The sequence below is a fragment of the Sander lucioperca genome, chromosome 8, assembly GCF_008315115.2.
Source record: "Sander lucioperca isolate FBNREF2018 chromosome 8, SLUC_FBN_1.2, whole genome shotgun sequence".
Taxonomy (NCBI): Eukaryota; Metazoa; Chordata; class Actinopteri; order Perciformes; family Percidae; genus Sander; species Sander lucioperca.
This window is the reverse complement of record NC_050180.1, coordinates 17861928-17881107: the sequence shown is the minus strand read 5'-3', so window position 1 is coordinate 17881107 and position 19180 is coordinate 17861928. Positions and strand designations below refer to the sequence as shown.

Sequence of the window (19180 nt, the reverse complement as noted above, 5' to 3'; positions counted from 1 at the left end):
TTATTTGAGACTTAGTAATAGTTATTTATTTCTATGTCACCCATCGCTGAGTTATAAAGGAGTGCAAATGGGCCTGTGTTTTCTTCCAAACACTCACATTACATTTATTTGGCAGATGCTTTTGTACAAAGCAACTTAAATTAAGTGTGTCCAACCTTCAAAGGAACAAGAGCTAGATTTTACCGGAAAGTAGTATGTGCGGTGCATGGGGCATCAATTTCTCCTACTTGAAGGCCATGGCTAGTAATTGTCTTTTTGATTCATTATGGCTCCGAGACAGAGGAGATGCTCTGCAATTTTCTAGTACAGATGTCATGGTGGGATTTTTCTTCTTTCTACAGAAGGACTTATCACAAAATCATCATCACCGAAAAGACAGATCGGTGTGGCACATTCAAGCTGTTGATAATTAAAAAAATCTATTGACAGTAATGTGGCACATTAGAGCCTAACATGTCATTTTTTAGAAAATTCCATTTTTCAGTCAGTTTTGTTTTCATATAATTTTCACAAGAACCTCCAGCCTCTTTTAAATAATAATATAATAATATTTGCTTTATTTGCAATGTAAATTTACACATATGAGGAATGTATCCTCTGCATTAAACCCATCAACAACTTAACAAATTAGGAGCACTGCGCACCCACAGTTTGGTGCCCTACCATGCACGCTTACGCGAACACAGGGAGAACTCCACACAGAAAGGCCCTGTCGGATCAACCAGTACTCAGCAGTGTCTACTTACTGTGGGGCAGCAGTGCTAACCACCGAGCCACCGTACAGCAACACAATGATTCTCTTCCACACCAATATTTATTAATAATCATTAAAACCTACAATACAATGACTACCTGTCACTTAGGGTTACTGTCTAACTAACTCAAATCAGCTTCCAGACAGGCTTAAGTCATATTGTCAGAATACTCATGTTGCAGGGCCTCATTACTACCGTGCAGTGAGAAGATCAGAGCGAAGCAACTGCATCTCGAGAAAGTCTGTATCAAACGCACCTGGTATCTGCTTCACGTTTCACTCAGGGCCATTCAATTTTAGCAGTCTCTTCCAATCCCTGATGTTGCATCCTGTTTGTCTGTTGAGAGACCCTATACATCACATGTCAACATTCATTAGAGGGGTGTGGTATGGGTTCCTATCAGTGATCACATATGGGTCTTCTTGGCACACCATTACTCTTACTGGCCATACTGTACAGTATCGCACACTGGCTTCACCCCTCCTGGTGTGGGAAACTAAAAGCAAGTGAAATAGGAGCCATTTGGCATCCCATATCCCCTTCCTTGTGCTTCCCTTCTTTTAACCGGTTGTAGCCGTAATCGCCATCGTTGTCTTGCAGGACAAAAGCTCCATGACGGAAACCTACCATGGTCTCCACTCTCTAGCTGTGTTCGAAACTGTTCCCTCATTCACTCACTCACTATTCCCTCTATAGTGTTTATTAAATAGTGAGCTATATAGGGAACGACCAAACAAGACTTCGGACACTCACTGAAAACAATCTGTGTTCTTCTATTGACTTGTGTTCTTGTGTCCCTGTGAAACGTCATCTCGTGTTGCCCAAGTACTGTCCCAATACACAAGTTCGCATTTCACCAAGAACAGTTAAGATTCCCGGAAATGTTCTTGACACGCCCATTTTACCGAGGATGCATTGGTTGGTAACTTATATGAACTTCGCTGCACCCGTATCCCAACATTCATTTCGGCATTCAATGATGGTCGGGTTTCCGGTACACAGACAGCCCAAAAACGGGACAATTTTAACAATTTTCGCCATCTTATTCATCACCAAATTAACTTCTGACCACATTTTAGGCGAGAAATGAACGGTTTAGATTTCGAATATAGGCAGTCTTGCGAAAATCTTTGCCGAATTGACAATTTGCTCCAACGTTTTCGGAGTTTTCGGAGCTCCGTGAAGTGAGGCGGCCGCCAGCTTGCGCCTGCCCCGGCCGCTAGCTCGTCGCTCGGATAGTCACGCTCAGAGACCCCGCTGGAAGCCGGAGGTCTTTTAGACCGGTCCCGTAAATAAGAGGCTTTTATTTCGCCGTTGACGGATCGTTTGTTTAAATATCGCAACACATGTCCTTCATAAGATTAATGGGAACCTGTGGTTAACTGTCTTTTCAGAGTTAAACTCCACAAGCACACACACACACACACACACACACACACACACACACGGGAGAGAGATATACGCGTTTCTTTTCGGGAGACTTGTTTAAATTATGCCATAGGCTATACATTTACGTATATATAGATTTAGTATTTTTTTGGTGTATTTGTTTTCTGATTTATTAGAAGTTGAGTTTCAGTCTGTATAATAAATTAACAGTTGTACATAAAGTGGTAACATGCTATATACATGTTATGTAGACTAAAGGGGCGACACCAACCTTTATAATTTGAATTGCTAATGTCCATCTCCCTGGGCATATACAGTGCACTACAATAATATAGAAATGATCACGATCATGATCATGAACACATAGGACACACCAGTGCATGCCTACTTATTTTTTAATTTAAACTGACTTAAACTTATACACTAATAATAGTAGGGATCACGTTCCACTCTTTTGAATAAGTACGGAGTGATTGAGCTAAACCATAAACAATAAAATTAAAGCTCAATAAGTTTTATTTTTCAATATTATTGCAATAGTTGTAACATTGTGAGGTTTTCTTGTCCGGAGATTGTTTTAATATAAAGTGGTTATATTGTTGTGGTTTTTATTTCTAGCTGTTATTTTGGAGCCCTGCTGGTAGCCTCTGTGCTGGGGGGGTTGAGCAATAACAGGAAGTACGCATCGTCTCAAACTCTTAACAGTGTTTTCTGTGCTTGTGAACTTGCAAGTTCATTCTTCCAGGTACAACTAGCAAGAACGTTCTCCCCAAGAACACAAGTCTGTTCTTTGCATTCTTGGTATTGGGAAACGCCCATTGTTGCATGACTTGGGTCAGGAGATGCACCCGTTATTTGTGTGACGGAGGCAGGCGCGCCCAGCATCATGTCAACAAACCGAAACAAAAATACTTCTAATACGTACCTGAAACAAACCGAGCACCCAGGAGGAAAGTAAAGTGTTGTATATATGTTACATTTCCACTGTTTAGAAACGAGAGCCCGCTCCATTTTTCCTTTTTAGTTTTTGCAGGTGCTTCTGCTTCTTCTTCTTCTCCTCCGGGAAAACACGACCACATTGCATTGTGGTATACAGGAGTAAAATGTAGGGTACATTGTATGTACACTCAAATTAGCTGTGCATTGTGGGTATTTTATTGTGGACTATATAGTGAGTGAAATTGGGAGAACACACTATATAGTGCACTATTTCCGTGATAGGGAATGGTTTTGAACACAGCTTCTTTGTCACTAGTGAGACCACAAGTGTGACCAGACACTCCTAGAGAGGGTGGAGCTCTTTAATTGAGTACAGGTGTAAGTAACTCTCCAAATGTCTCTCCATGATTTCTGATCAATTTAGAATTTAATGTACAAAGAAACTTGCAACAATATCATGCAATAACCCAAAGCAATTATATCAAAAGAGATCAATATCACAGAAATACAAATAAATAACATAAACCCCATGAAGAACAAAATTATACAATTTTAAATATATACAGGTTAAAAGGCAAATATTTGTGTGAGAATTTTTAGGATTCTGCTACATTTGCAGTCGGAGCACAGCAGAGGCTGGAGTAAAGACGAGGAAAAGACGGCAGTTACATGATGATTACATCAATTCACTAAAGATTCTCATTGAAGAAGCAAGACTATTGACATTTACAGCAGCACAATGACAAACAACAATCAACAGAGAATAGGCACTATGTTTTTGTTTTGTAGAAAAGATGGTTGAAGAAAAAAAAACTATTTTTTAAGTGTGCACCTGGGTTTTGAAAATCTTTGTTAATTAACAAGAGTTTTTGACAAACAACAAAATTCTTTACTTATGTGTAACGTTTTCACCCTGATTCCTGTGTAATAAAGAGAAAATGTACTTCGTAATTGATAACACTGACAGGTGAGTTTATAAAAATCATGTACATCTATTAAACCTTTTAATATCAACTATTACGATTTGTAATTAATCAAACAGAATATTGAAAAGATAAATAGACCTATAAACAAGGGTAAAGTACTCCATATGGCAAACATTAGAGTATAATTTTGTTTGAATTAAGAGTATTGTTGTTTTTGTCTTTAGTTCCAATTAAGGGAACTCCCATTACACATAACATTAACAACATTAACTGTTTCAACATTACAATTCCACTGTGCACAAAGCAAGAACCATAAAGAAATGACCTAAACCCTTCAAACACCTTTTCTTTGACTACGAGCCAGGCTGTATCACCCAACATCAGTGCCTGACCTTTACATTGTGGCTAAATTGGTGCAAAATCTTGTGGAAAGCTTTCTCGGAAAACTGGAGGCTGTTATAGCAGCATACCGTGTTCTTGGTTTAGGAATGAGATGTTCAACAATCACAAACAATACTGTAGGTTTAATAGTCAGGTGTCTGCATAACTTTGACCATATAGTGTCTCCAGACATTTAGTACTTTTGTGTCTAGTACATAACAAAGTAGTCACTAACTCTAGGACAAACACAAGCTCACACATAAAGTACATTTACTTTCTAAATGCATCATGATTCAGTTCACGTAAGTGTGGCTGTCGAGCTGAGTTAATGCCTCATTGTTAAGGAATATTCAGGCTCAGGTTGTGAACTCCGGGGGGTTTGTGTGCTTGGTGGCCGAGGTGCTGCCACACTGGTTGAGGGCATCAGTGGAGATGTGGGCGGTGCAGGCCACCGTGTTGCTGTAGACTCTGCGCTTCAGCTGGATCACTGTGGTCTTGGAGGGCATCGAGATGTTGCTGTTCTCTGCTGACCAGTGATCACATTGGAACAGAATCAGTAAACACCTGTAGAACTGAGAAAGAGATGGAAAGACAGATAATGTGAACACAACTTAAACAGAGAGTTCTTGGAATCATCAGAGATTCGTTGGCCTTGTTTCCATGCTCTTAGAGAGATTCCGAGTACAGGTCTGTTCAGAGTTTGACTAGGCAGAAATCATGCCTTAGTGCACTTTCATATCCTCACTACTCACAGTCTATTGTTAGTGCCATTTAAAGGGCAAAATGGTCCCTTAATGTCTTGTTGGACTGATAAAGTGTATAGTGATAGTTTGACCTTTATTCAACACAGTAGTTGGAAACGTCTGAGAGCTGCTGTCTGAAATATAGGTATTTGCTCTGTGTTTCCTAAATATTGCGAGGGACTGAGTCATGGTGCTGTCTTTTTTTCTTTCTCTTTTGTCATTCTTTTGCTTCTGAATAAATACATTTGTACAACTTAAGGCAGGTCTCTTTTTGCACATTAATGGGACACATTGGTGAAGACAAATGTTACAAGTAAATAACAATTATGTAAGGGTACCTTTTGTTATGCAGTGGTCATTACTTTAGCACTATTGTGCTGGTTCTGATGGCTTATCTACATTATCTACAACTTTGGAGAACAGTGTAAAATAAATAGAAATTGTAGTTCCGTGCTGTCTTGATATTAAAATAAGCCACAAATGGGCTGTAGACACAGTAACTGCTCGAGTATATTGCACATGAAGTCACTCACTATATTATTAAAGGTAGCATCAATTATCAACATTCAACATACATGCATTTGTCTTTGTATATTTGTATACAACTATGTCTTAAACAATTACTGCATGATATTTAAATGACTTATAGTCACATATTCTTACAGTAATAAAAATGATCAATTTATATACAAACATGTCGAATTAGAGAGTAATTTCACTAGAAAAACATGTATTTATTGGTTTTGAAAGACTGTTTTAAAGGCTAATGACATTTACTGTAAACTGGTCTAATACACATTGCGGCTGATAAGATTTTATTTACATTTGATCAGTATGTTGATAATTATGAGAATGTTAGGTCTAGATTGGACAACTTAGAGGTTCAAATTTTTGGATCTTATCAAAAAACATTACAGGATCAACTGGCTTACAAACAGATGAGGAGAGGCTAAATCAATGTACACAACGTGTATACATTCTGTAAGAAAGCTTTTGCTTGGTTATATGTGGTGACTGTGATCAAGCTGGAGAGCAACAATGGAGAAGTTGGAGAGTTGTGAGCAGAATAACAATCATCAGAGACAAACTAATAAACAAAAATCAGCAGCGATGTTCAAAGCAAGGTGGAATGAAAAATACCAAAGGGTAAACTATATGTGGGGGCTGACTGCTCTGTGTTGGCAGGATGTCACAGTGTATGAAAGATACCAAAGCAGAGCATGCTGAGGCAATCAAACTCACCGTCTTCATACATAATGTATTCAGTTCTATTTTTATCTTTATCCAAAGGAGGGTTTTGCTGAGTGTGCATGCTCCTTTTCCGCACAACCGGACGTCACATTTACACTTATCACATTTAAATGTTTGAACTGCCCAGTGTAACTGCAGTCCTCTACTTTTGACAATATGCAGATCCAGTGGAGATTTTATGATGAATGATTTTCCCAAAGGAGCATGTGAAGCAGATGCTGAAGAAGACACTTTTACTTTCCCTAATCAGATGTGCATTTTTAGGATCGCTTAAAAAAAATAAAATATGGAAACATTTGAAAGGCCAATTAGTGCAGAGGTTGGAACTGAAGGCGGGAGGAGTTTGAGGTCATGGCGAACTGAGGAGAAAATACAGCAGAACTTGTCAATATGGACCCAAGTGGTGTAAAGTGAAAATCTAAGAGCAGTGGTGGCCAGTTTTCTGGTTAGTCTCTGGACCAGATGAAAACAATGACATCTAATTACTACTGAGGTGACCTTAAAGGAATAATTTGACATTTTAGGAAATATGTTTTTTTTTTCTTGTTGGATGAGTTTGAGAGTGAAATGAGAACGTCATTACAGTTTCCCCCTGCTTCTGATCTTTATGCTAAGCTACGCTAATCAGCTGAGGGCTGTAGCTTCATAATAAATGGGCAGATACTGCATGAGAACAGTACAGATCTTCTCATCTAGCTCTCAGCAAGACAGCAATACGCGTAACTTCCAAAATGTCTAATTATTCTGTTTACCCTCAACTGCTTCAGTAAAGTTGCTAAGTGGCTAGCAAATCACACTGTGGTTGTACTGGGCAACTTTCAGGTGGGAATGTGAACAGAGAGCTCCTGAAAAAGAGAGCACTGCTAAACTTCCCTGGATAAAAAAAAAAAAGATATTTAGATAAGGTAAAGTATGGCAGCCTATACTTTGTTTTAGGTTTTAAAGTAAGTCGTAAAATAGTTTTTAATATAGACCTTAACACACTCTCTCTCTCTCTCTCTCTCTCTCTCTCTCTCTCTGTGTTACCATTGCAGGCATCCTCCTGATGATGGCGCTATGCGAGCAGGTGCATGTGTACGAGTACATTCCCTCCATGAGGCAGACAGACCTTTGCCACTACCATGAGCGTTATTATGATGCTGCCTGTACACTGGGTGCCTACCATCCCCTCCTGTATGAGAAGAGCCTGATCCAGCGGATCAACACCGGCCCCGAGAGTGACCTCAGGAGAAAGGGACGGGTCACTCTTCCGGGTTTCAGCACCGTCAACTGTGAAATCTGAGATATGAAACCTGATCCCTCTGAGCCCAAACATACACACACACTCCGGCCTTTTCTGGCTGACTAAGGGAGAGGTGCAATAAAGCCACTGGCGACAAGGAGGCTGGAGCTTACAAGATTCACATTAGACCCACGAAGAACATAAGCCATAGCCCTCCAGGGAGGGATCTACATGGAGACTTCTGAAAGAATGTTTCTTCATTTAAAATGGTTTACTAGGCCAGAGACTGGCAGGTAGAGTCTCCAAGATGAAGCTGAAAAAGACATTTCTCTCTGCTTTAGCTGAGCCACGTTAGCTGTGGAGCTGACTAGGGTAGCAACAGATAAGTGTTTTTAGATAGACAAGTGAATTTTCAATAACTGGGTATGTGTCAATGGTGTAAACTCTGTGTTTTTCAATAGTATGGGTGGTTCTCCACTTGAAGGAAATGCCACTGTTTATAACGTGGATCCTTGTGCTTTTTCTTTTTTACTGGTCCAAAGGGTTGTGAATAAGCAAAGAAGTCATCCACGCTGAATGTCATAAATGCAACATACACTCACAAATATACAAACATTCACACTTACATAGAGCAGGAACTCATGCAGAAGATCGCACAGTGTAAAAAGACAGTTTTGGAGTCTCCACAGAGACGGAGTCGAGCTGTCACACCAGTCATTTTACGCTCTGCAGCAGGTGTTGCCGTTCGACATTCCTCTATCTTCTTGTGAAATCCAACATGTTTTGTGTTGTCACGAGGGGTTTATTTCACACTTATAAGGCATATTAAATTACCCTCCTGTGCATGCTTGCCAGCTCACTACCACCTGTATGTCGCTCCTTGTTCACACTTAAATGATTCCTCATTCAGAGTCAAGAAGCCTGTCTCTGTTACTAGCCCACAGGAAGGAAGACACTGGTTGTCCTTTATGGATTCACCCTACCAATAGTAAAAAAAAAATGTACTGACAGTGTCATTAAATCAAAGTGAAAGGGGCCTAAATGGATCTTCAGAACAAACTGGTGCTCAGAACAGCTGTAACCCTGTGCCTAGTGGTCGACGGAACACGTTCCTCGGGTTGCCTTGTGACTGTTCAGGTACATGCAGTACATACTGTGGCAGGACGCAGGTGTGAAGCAGTTGATATTGCGGTGTCAGTGAGCTGTATCAGGGGATTCTCAGCTCTGCCTTTGGCAATCACTAGCCCCGTTTTTGACGGTCAGTTCACTCTTTATTGAATGTAATTTTCCCACTGCGTGTAATGGCCAAACCCTCCCTGAAGCTCACCAATGCAGTACAGTATGGTCTGCGCATGTGCAGGGTTATTTCTTTATCATGTAACAGCATAAAGATCATTTCCTGCAACTATTAATATCTCATATTTGCTGAATTCTTTAATATTGGTCTTTGCCCGTTCACAGCTCAGAGTGGAGACGATTATAAAAGAGGAACTTGAACCGGTAATATTAGCAGATTTGCTTTGTCTCCAACTAGGATGGTTTTTATGATTACAGTCAGTCAGTGCCACATCTGTGGCAAGCTCTAAAGGTATTAGGTCAGCGTGGAGAGGAAGATTGGTTGTGATTTTTGCTGCAGACATTCAGAAAAATCTTGCCTATAACAGAGATTTCTATTGCTAAGTGTGCTTTTCAAAATGTTCTTGTGCCATTGGTTGTGGTTCGATATAAGATGTGAAAACGTGTCTCAGAAATGTTGCTTTGAATAGTCTGATGTATGTTGAATTAGATGGCTCTGTAGTAGTATTATGTAGATGATTCTGGGGCTTAACATTACTTGTTGTTGATCCAAAATGTGTCAGTAGTACTACAAACAAGTACAGTGCTGATACCAAAACAAAGCATTTTTTTAATTTACAAAACACCCTTTTTATAACTCAGGCAACACCTGATCAAAGAATATAAAAAAAACACCTGAACAAGTTTTTGGTGCAAATTTTCTATATTTGACAGTCGGGGTGGGCGATATAGATAAAAACCTCTATTATGGTATTTTATTTTGCAGCATTGACTGTATATCGAGATATAGTAAATTCTCTGGAAATTATGTTGAGAAACTACACTCAGTTGCCAGTTTATTACAGTAAGTACATTTTGCTAAAACTAAGTCTAGTAAATAAATATAAATTCATTAAAATAAATCGCAGTGGACAAAATATTAGAAACACTTCTCAGATGTATCGCTATAATGCAGTACAACTCAACAGCACCACAAACTACAGCCTATAAAATGACCATACAATTGAATCAACATCTCTCTAAAACAGGATTTATTGCAGAGCTGTGCATTACAGCATTACTTTTAGCTAGGTGGAAAACTGGAAATTGAGTGTATGTATACATGTAGATAAAATAACCAGATGGGAATGACTAATTCAGTGAATTACATACATGACAAAGATATTTCATCACATTGATGCAAAATTCTGTAAATCTAATGTTACCACAAAGCAGTTGCCCTTATTGATTTGCAGCTGCCTTAGTAGAAATTGTAAAGAAATATCTCTGACAGTTGACAAACGGTCTCACGTTAAATATATGGTCATATCGCCCAGCCCTACTGGACAGTTTTTAATACTAAATTTAATGGACGCATTTTGAATACAAAAACATAGTGAGGTTTGATACCCAGCCCCAGTTTCAGGTGGATTATCTGGCATGTCATTAGAAGATTTCTGGAACAAGGAATCTGGTAAAAACTGGGAGATGACTGTAACAGAGGTTTAAAAACGGACTATAGAAACCATTTTTGAAGCTTAAAGCAACACTATGTAACTTTTCCCACTTCGGTCCCCCTACAGGTTGTCTCATTGGAACTACAGCTTGCGCTAAAAGTTACATAGTGTTGCTTTAAGGAGATTTATCAATTATTTTGGATCATGCAGGTTCTCAGCTCTGCTGTAGGTTTTATGTTTCTCTGTTGAGATAAATAATCAAATGTTTTATTGCTTGTGATTGTAACACACTGAAGGTGAAAAAACCCTGAACATATTGTACATGTATATTTCTAATAACTTGGATTACTTTCCAATGCACAGAGCATGCAAATCAGGATCAGGGGTAAGAGTCTTAAACTGTCCGTGCTGTACTGTGCTGCAAGTAGACACCATTGTCATTAATGTTGTGAGAGGCAATTGTGCTATAAGATTTTTTTTTCTTAAGTGTTGTTTTGGAGATTTTAGTGCATGTTTGTGGACAGGGAATCACATTCAGCAGGGATGCATCTGTAAGTAGTTCCCTGGGAGCACTTGATTTAGTGCTATGCATTCTGGCAACTTCGTCTTCACATCTTAATATTGTGCCAAATTCCGTTTTTAAATATGTCTTAGTGGACTCTAAGTAATAGCAGGACTTCTAAGGTGCTATTGCTTCTCTCTGGAATGTTTTAAGGTGGGATTTAATGGAAATTTTAATTCTCTTTAAGATAACAATTGTATTGCCAGGATTACATACAGGATATTGTGCTAAAACGTGAGTGGTGAGATTAGAGAAAAATCCATGAGAAATTTGCAGCCACTGCTTATTACGTTTTTCCCTCTCAGCCTCTTTCTCTCCGCTCTTTACTCCCGAGACCTAGTTTTCATGCCATGTTTTTACTCAGTATTGTGGGAATTTATGCACCACACTGCCTCTAAAGGATTGTTTAACATTTTAAGTTTTTTTGGACATTTCCCTCCTGCTGCTTCCTGCAGTACTCGTGAAAAGAGGAAGAGAAAAAAATGCATCCATAGCTGAACATGGTAAGAGTGAAAGTCCTGTTTTTACTCCCATCAGCCTTAGGGTGTTCTTCTGGACTTTGATTTGTCAGTGAATTCTCTTACACTTGAATTGGTATTTAAATAGACCATTTGTATGATTTCAGCTGTTGTAATTTGTCTTTTTTTACTGTGTAAATAAAGCTGTCGTACATGTCCAACTGTCCCATTGCTGACTCACCTGTTTGTTCATGAATATATAGATGAGAGGGTTGATGACAGTGCTGCTCTTGGCCAGTAGTGAGGGCACCACGCTGGCCACAGGAGTAATGATGTTGGGAGGGCCGAATGTTGCCATCAGGGCCACGACTCCATAAGGCATCCAGCACAACATGTAGCAGGCTGCCGTGGTCAAAACCATAAACAGTATGTGGTACTCTCTCCTCCGAGAGGCAGTCTTCCTGATCTTACCCACCTGTAGATGAGAGTCAGAGAGGGTCGATGAAGCAAGAGCAAAACAAGATCTTATAGTTAAAAACCTGTGTAGAAGTTTTCTGTTCACTGAAAAGATTGTTTGTAAAAGCGTGACAGTTTTTATTCGTTTCCATCTTCCTTGGCAACTGGTGATTTCCCTAAAGGAACTCTCCTTGGTTTTTCCATTTAAGGATGTTCTGACATCCAAGATTCAGGATTGCTGTCATCTGTTTCAGAAAAGGAATCAATTGTCCTATCATGCAACAATAAGAAAAGTGATGAAACAAAAATAAAGGCAACGACTTGTTTATTATGATATGCATGTACTTTGGAATGACGTCACACACTTTACAATCACTTTTCTAGACTGGGAAAGTTAAAACCGACCCTCTCTTAACACATCCATGATCAGTTCAGTTCAGTTTTATTTATATAGGACATTTAAAAACAATCATAGTTGACCAAAGTGCTTAACAAGTGCACCCCCCCCCCCAAAAAAACAAAATAGATACACAAACTATACACAATGCAAAATAATCAACAGTTGAAAAGGGTCAAGGTGTCAAAGCACAACTTGAATTGAAATCCAATGCATAGTAATGGGTCTTAAGCAAGGACTTGAATGTTTCAACAGTCCAAGATATTCTTATATGAATAGGTAAACTATTCCAGAGGTTTGGAGCAGCCACTGAAAAGGCTCGGTCACCTTTGTTTTTTAACCTGGATCTGGGCATATCGAGGCGCATCTGATTGGAAGACCTCAGTGCTTTGACAGGTGTGTGGACATGTAAAAGCTCCGATAAATAAGAAGGCGCCAACCCATTTAAAATCTTAAAAACAAGCAATACAATTTTAAAATCAATCCTGAAACAGACAGGAAGCCAGTGGAGCGTGGCCAAAACAGGTGTAATGTGGTCACATTTTGTAGTCCCGGTTAAAAGTCGATCTGCTGCGTTCTGGACTAACTGTAACTGACGAAGGGATGACTGATCCAATCCAACATATAAAGAGTTACAGTAGTCTAATCGAGACGTAATAAATGCATGTATGACTCTTTCAAAGTCATTGCGCAGCAGGTAGGGCTTAACCTTAGCCAAAAGTCTGAGCTGGAAGAAACTGGTTTTAACAACAGAACTAATCTGTTTGTCAAATTTAAAAGCACTGTCGAAAATCACACCCAGATTCTTGGTAAAAGGACGAATATGGGAACCTAAAGTACCAAGAGCATCAACACAGGCACTAAAATGTTCAGCACGACCAAACACAACAATTTCAGTCTCATTGTCATTGAAACAGAGAAAATTCTGATCCAACCATATTTTGAGATCTCTCAGGCAATTAAGCAAAGGCTGGATAGTATCCTTATCATTGTTTTTTTACAGGCAAATAGATTTGTATATTGTCTGCAAACCAATGGAATGAAATCTTATGCTTTTTTAAAATGGACCCCAATGGCAGCATGTAATGAGAAAAATGGGTCCCAAAATGGAGCCTTGGGGGGACCCCACACGAAAGAGGAGCAGCAGATGAAGAGCAATTACCAAGGTGGACAGCAAAACTCCTATCTGTCAAGTAAGATTCAAACCATTTGAGGGCTATGCCTGTAATGCCAACACTTTGTTTGAGTCGGGATAAAAGGATAGAGTAGTTGACAGTGTCAAAGGCAGCAGTCAAATCTAAAAGCACTAAAACAGCAGATTTTCCTGAGTCAACCGCTAAGAGAAGGTCATTATAGACTCTTAGAAGGGCAGTTTCAGTACTGTGGCGGGGCTTAAAACCAGACTGGAACTTTTCATAAATACTAAAGTCATCTAAAAATGATTGAAGTTGATTAAAAACAACCCTCTCCAAGACTTTTGAAAGAAAGGAAAGCTTAGAAATAGGTCTAAAATTAGAAAAAACTGAAGGATCCAGATTCTTCTTTTTTAAAAGTGGTTGCACAACAGCATGTTTAAAAGCAGCTGAAACACACCCTGAGCTGATAGATGTATTAACCAGGGATAAAATACTGGGCCCAACAGTGTTAAAAACATCTTTAAGTAAGCGTGCAGGAATACTGTCCAGCAGGCAGTTTGCAGGACGAAGCTGCTTGACTATGTCAGAGAGAAGGTGGAGTGAAACTGGCTCAAACTGCTGGAAGACAGCTGGGCATAAAGGGGGAACAGAGGAGTCACTGGTAAAAACAGTGGATGAAAAGCTCAGACCAACAATTTTATCAATGAAGCGTTTCAGAAAGTTTTCACACAACAGTGTGGATGGCACAGCACAGTCAGTTTCACAAGGGTTAATAAGAGAGTTAAACACTAAAAAGAACCCGAGGCCTCTGGGTGTTATTAGCAACCAGGTGAGATAAGAAATGAGTTCTGGCAGATTTAACTGCTCCTTGGTATTTCTGTAATGTGTCCTGTAAAATTTGAAATGACACATGGAGGGAGTTTGTCCTTTTTCCATGATCAGGTCAGGCAGAGTTCTGATGTTATAATTGCACTAACAGATTGCGGTCAGCTGTTTCATTCAAGATTTTAAGATTTCACAAAGTGGCTCATTGACCAGTTGCCTGGCTACAAGCTGGCAAAGACCACCCAATCGCCACCACCCCAACCTCCTCTGTATGGGCTGAGCTTCTGCATGGACCTTACCAAGATCAAATGTTATATGTATGTGTTTGCTAATGGGGATTACTTCTCACAGCAGAGTCATTGTTGCTGCTCGGATTCTTCAAAAGCTTCCTCAAAGAGCAAAGCCTTTTCTGTACGACCATTTGCCATAAATTCATTGACATGGGTGTTTTTGGACTACCACGAGCATGCAACAAACTGGAGAGTTGAAGCATCAACAGCAAAAAGAGACTTTGTACTGAAAACACTAAGAGAGATAACTACTTGATTGGTGCGCAGAAATGGGCTGATGATTTTGCCAACTATCACTTACACTGATATTTCTCAAAGGAAGGGATTTCTTTGTGGCCAGTATAGATAGGAAAACAATGCTGTCAGGGGACATGTGGCATGTGAGAATTATTTTAAGACGGACTTGAAATATTGTACTCTTATCCTTTCACAAAGATCTAAATCTCTTTCACAAGAACAGGAATGCCTACATTATGAAAAGCTGATGGCCAGCTTTTAAAGCAGCCAAGGCTAGACAGGGATCTCACTCACAGAAATAAATCCCTTCAATACTTACAATACAATAATAAATATATTCCACAGGAATGTACAGTATATAACATCTAGTATAGGGAATGCATCATATTAAATATGGTGTTTGTGCATGTGTGGAATTTATTTAATTAAAATAGATATTATTTAAGTTTCAAACCCCAAAGGGGTAGAATTGTATTGTTTTTGCTCTGGTTTATTATTTGTTGTCTTCCGCCGTGGCTCAAATTGCCGTGAGCTGGATGAACTAGAACAACCCAGTCTCACGGCAGTTTGTGAAATGTTTGATGAAGAGTAATTTAATCGTGATGGTCAGCACGTTTTTTAAACTAATGTATTTCAATGGGAAGCATCTTTCGTAATCACAGCATGATTTTTTCTGCCAGTCGGGCTGCAGCTATTGGTATTTTTAGCCCTATAACCGCTGTTTTAATCAACATTTATTCATGAGATCATGGTTTATATGTATTTCTTTTAATGTTATTATTTCGGTCTTATTACCAGCAACAACACGTTGCTTAGTTTTGTTCCTGTAAGTTATGCACCGTAATAACGTTTAAAGAAATCATCGGAGTACTCCGGAAGTGACATAGTAATTACCGCTCCATGTCTGTGAAAGAATGCTGCATGTTGTATGTGAGAATTTAGACAATAAAAATACCAATAATGAAAAAATAGTGTTTTATGCTAAGCACTTTGATTTGCCTTGTCGCAGAAAAATACTATATAAAAAACCTACAGTTGAGTGTTTAGAAATACAGCCTAATGGCTTGTTTGACTAATTTGCATTTGTTTTGACTTGTACTGTTGTGAAAAACAAAATAAACTATTTACAAAGAGAAGCAAGGCTGTATACCAGCCTTGTGGGACTGATATACACATTTCTATTTTAAATGAGCAAGATTGGTCAAAAAACATGGCCGCCATCAATCAAAGAACTTTGCAAAGGGCAGGGTTTAGCAGGAAATTGGGCATAACAGTTTGTCCAATCATCAATAAAATTGTAACATATCTTTAGTACGTCTTGAGGAATAGGCCTACGCAAAAAATTTGAATGTTTAACCCATAGGGGGTGCCAAACACACAACAAGCTATACTGTAAAACCCTGTGCCAATTTCCGTTTAAATCTGAAAAAAGGGAGCAAAATGGCGGTACTTATTATATGCATCAATTGTATTGTTGAAAGAGGTGTGTGGTTGATCTCATCCCTTCTTCAATACAGAATTAAACCGGCTGAAGTGACTTTCTCAGCTTTGTAAAGACCGAAACCTGTTCAATGCGGTCGCCTAACAATCGGAAGGTTAGTAGTTCAATCTCGGGCCTTGCAGTCTCATGTCGAAGTGTATGAATGTGTGGGAATGGTGCTCGTACTATGTAAAAGCACTTTGAGTAGTCGTTAAGAATAGAAAAGTGCTAAATAAATACAGTCCATTTACATCCTTCTGTTGGCTGAGAAAGGGTTTAAACCCGAGAATCGCCGCTTGCAGCTATATTTGTGATATATTTTTTCTTATATAAAGAAACTGCTTTCCTTCTGGTTTGTTTTATGATCAGGTCTGTTTAGTTTCAATGGACAGCTGCTCAGACAGGGCTGCTTCTTGATATTATCAGAAAATTAAACAATTTTCTAGGTCAACGGGTTGTTTAACAAGCCCCGAAACACTCTCAACATGTGACTGTCGGCTGAAAACAGTGGGTGCATTTAGCAAAAGCTGCACATCCAGTTTCCTTTGCTGATTCTTTTGCCTATTGAGAATGATTGTGCAATTTAAGATTAATGATTTGTATCATGAAACCTTAAATAGACTGGAGGTTTTAAACTGCAGTGCTAATTGCACAAAATCGAATACACTCTAGCCAACGGTATGCGAAATTATCAGTTCCAAAAACGTACTCCAAATGAGAAAGGGTTAGTTTGCTAAATTATAGTGGTGTAAATGCATTTAGGACTGCACAGGTGGTTGAAAGAGTGATTGAACAGAGGTAATACAACTGAACTGAAACCAATTCAACTAATGTGACCCACACAGAGGTAATAGGTAAAGTGAAAGCAGCTTATTGATACCAGAAGGTCATTACAAGCAGAGAATACGCTTTATTTTTAGAAAGAGCCACCCAGCAGTTAGAGGATAAGACAGATCATTGGAAGAACACCCCTGAGACATGTGACATGCTCCTGTGGAGCTCGACAGCAGTGGCAACAGTCCTGCAACAGTTCCTCCTCCTACTTAGGGGTCAGAGGTTGTCTATTGTCTTTCTGTGTTTGTATACTTTACAATCATCTTCTAATAATCTTAATCTGTATAGCGCTATAAAAAACTGAGGTCCAAAGTACTTTACAAACAAGAACATGGCTTTAGGCTTTGTTAGTGCAGCTGATCTTTCTGGGGCGTAATGTTGGGATAATCCCCTGCCCTGCCGACCCCCTCTGCTCTCAGAAATAAACAGTCTAAATCTTTGGGAGTGCCAAGGATTTAACTATTTAAAGCAAGTAAAGTCTCTCCCCAAAACTCAATGCACCAGGCAATCAGTCAGACCGACAAGTTTCGGTTTGTGGGCTTCTTGGAGGCTGTTGTGAATCTGTTACATTCCATGTCTGTGATAATTGAACAAAGTATTGGTATCATAAATTGGCATCATAAATTGTTACAATGTTTTTCTCCCTGAATATTTATCTGCATGAACTTATACTTTAAACCAATCATCCTTTCCTCTGGTGCCCCTATCTATTTACTCTCACGTCATTGAAGTGAATGGGGAGTGATTGTTAGAAAATGTATATTTACTTGTGTGTCTCATTAAACCTTTAAAATATTGTTGAACTGAACCTTGCTTCATGTCACTTCCGGGCGCTCGTAACAGATGTCAAGCAAGTAGATGATAGGATACGAACCAAAATAACAGATGCATTTATTAGGTACGTTATGCAATCAGCTATGCGGTCCAACTGAAAGAATGGAACAAAGCCTACTGTTTGCCTGAGGTATTAGCTACTATTTTGGGATACATGTATATCACATTTGTTGACTGTGGTTATGCCATCCCAGAAGGGAGTAAATGCTACCTCTGGCAAAATACAGGAGGCTGTCTAGAGAGGATCTATTTCTGTGGTCCCAGCAGATGACAGGAAGGTTTTTTTCTAGATATTTCTTGGTCCCTAAGAAGACCAGAAATATTGCTCAAATGCCACTTCCTTCGTGCTTTGCACCTGTAGAAACATAGACCAGAGCTTTGTTAAAAGGTGAAGCCTGAGTGAAATATATTACAGATGTTTTATAATTCTGCTTCAATGAACAAAAGTGGCATCTTCTTCTTCCACTACACTCAACTAGCCACTGAAAGTCATCCTCTTTCATGGGGATGCCAATTGAGTATGCATTTTGTATGTCTTTGGTTTGAAAGGTTTCCATTGATGTTTTGAAACTTTTTTTCACCTCCAACATTGGAGTCAGTTGCAAATCACATGAATTCAATCTAACCACCTGTTGCTCTTTATGAAAAAGCAACTATTTCTTTAGCTATTTCTAGCCTACTTTCAAGCCTACTGTGTTATACTTAAAATGTAAATTTTGGTGGAGGATCAATTTAAGCAATTAGTGGTTGCAACATCAGAAGCATAAACATTCTCACACACACACACACACACACACACACACACACACACACACACACACACACACACACACACACACACACACACACACACACACACACTTTGACGTCTCTCTACCTGTTTGACTGCCCATAACAGCCTGCTATAGCAGTAGATCATCACCAGGATGGGTAGAGCCAGGCAGAAAATAAAGAGGCAGATGATGTAAGCGTGCGACTGGGCCGTCTGAACTTTCCAGGACACAGAGCAGCTGGTTCCTGCCCCCTCGGTGTCATAGCTGCTCCAGCCCAGCAGAGGGGGCACTGTCCAGAAAAAGGAGTACAGCCAAGAGCCACCGACAGCCAGCAGAACCTTGCGATAGCCTGGCCCACGCTTGTTGTATTCAGTCAGAGTGCTGTAGCGGTCATAGGAGAGGATCACCAGAGAGATCAGCGATACAATACCTGAGAGGGACAGAGAGGTGGAGAAGTGAGAGTGGGCAACTGTTTTTCATCAAGACAATACTCAAGATATTCTACAGCAGATATTGTTGTCAACCTGTGGGAAACATAAGAATCAGAATCAGAAAGACAT

The 19180-nt window shown here is 39.4% G+C and overlaps 2 protein-coding genes across 2 annotated transcripts in view; one reads left to right on the top strand and one right to left on the bottom strand.

Moving 5' to 3' along the window:
• st6gal2a (ST6 beta-galactosamide alpha-2,6-sialyltranferase 2a) overlaps nt 1-11584 on the top strand; it is a 53288-nt gene extending 41704 nt beyond the window's left edge. Inside the window, exon 7 of the mRNA XM_031294464.2 lies at nt 7419-11584. Within this exon, the coding sequence (XP_031150324.1) occupies nt 7419-7666 (248 nt within the window). The 3' untranslated portion in view covers nt 7667-11584. The remainder of the gene's footprint in view (nt 1-7418) is intronic.
• Nucleotides 4218-19180, bottom strand: part of tmtops2b (teleost multiple tissue opsin 2b) — a 30380-nt gene continuing 15417 nt past the window's right edge. Inside the window, exons 2-4 of the mRNA XM_031294477.2 lie at nt 18725-19050; nt 11600-11833; nt 4218-4962 (exon numbers count right to left, since the gene is read on the bottom strand). Coding sequence (XP_031150337.1) covers nt 4747-4962; nt 11600-11833; nt 18725-19050 — 776 coding nt within the window. The 3' untranslated portion in view covers nt 4218-4746. The remainder of the gene's footprint in view (nt 4963-11599; nt 11834-18724; nt 19051-19180) is intronic.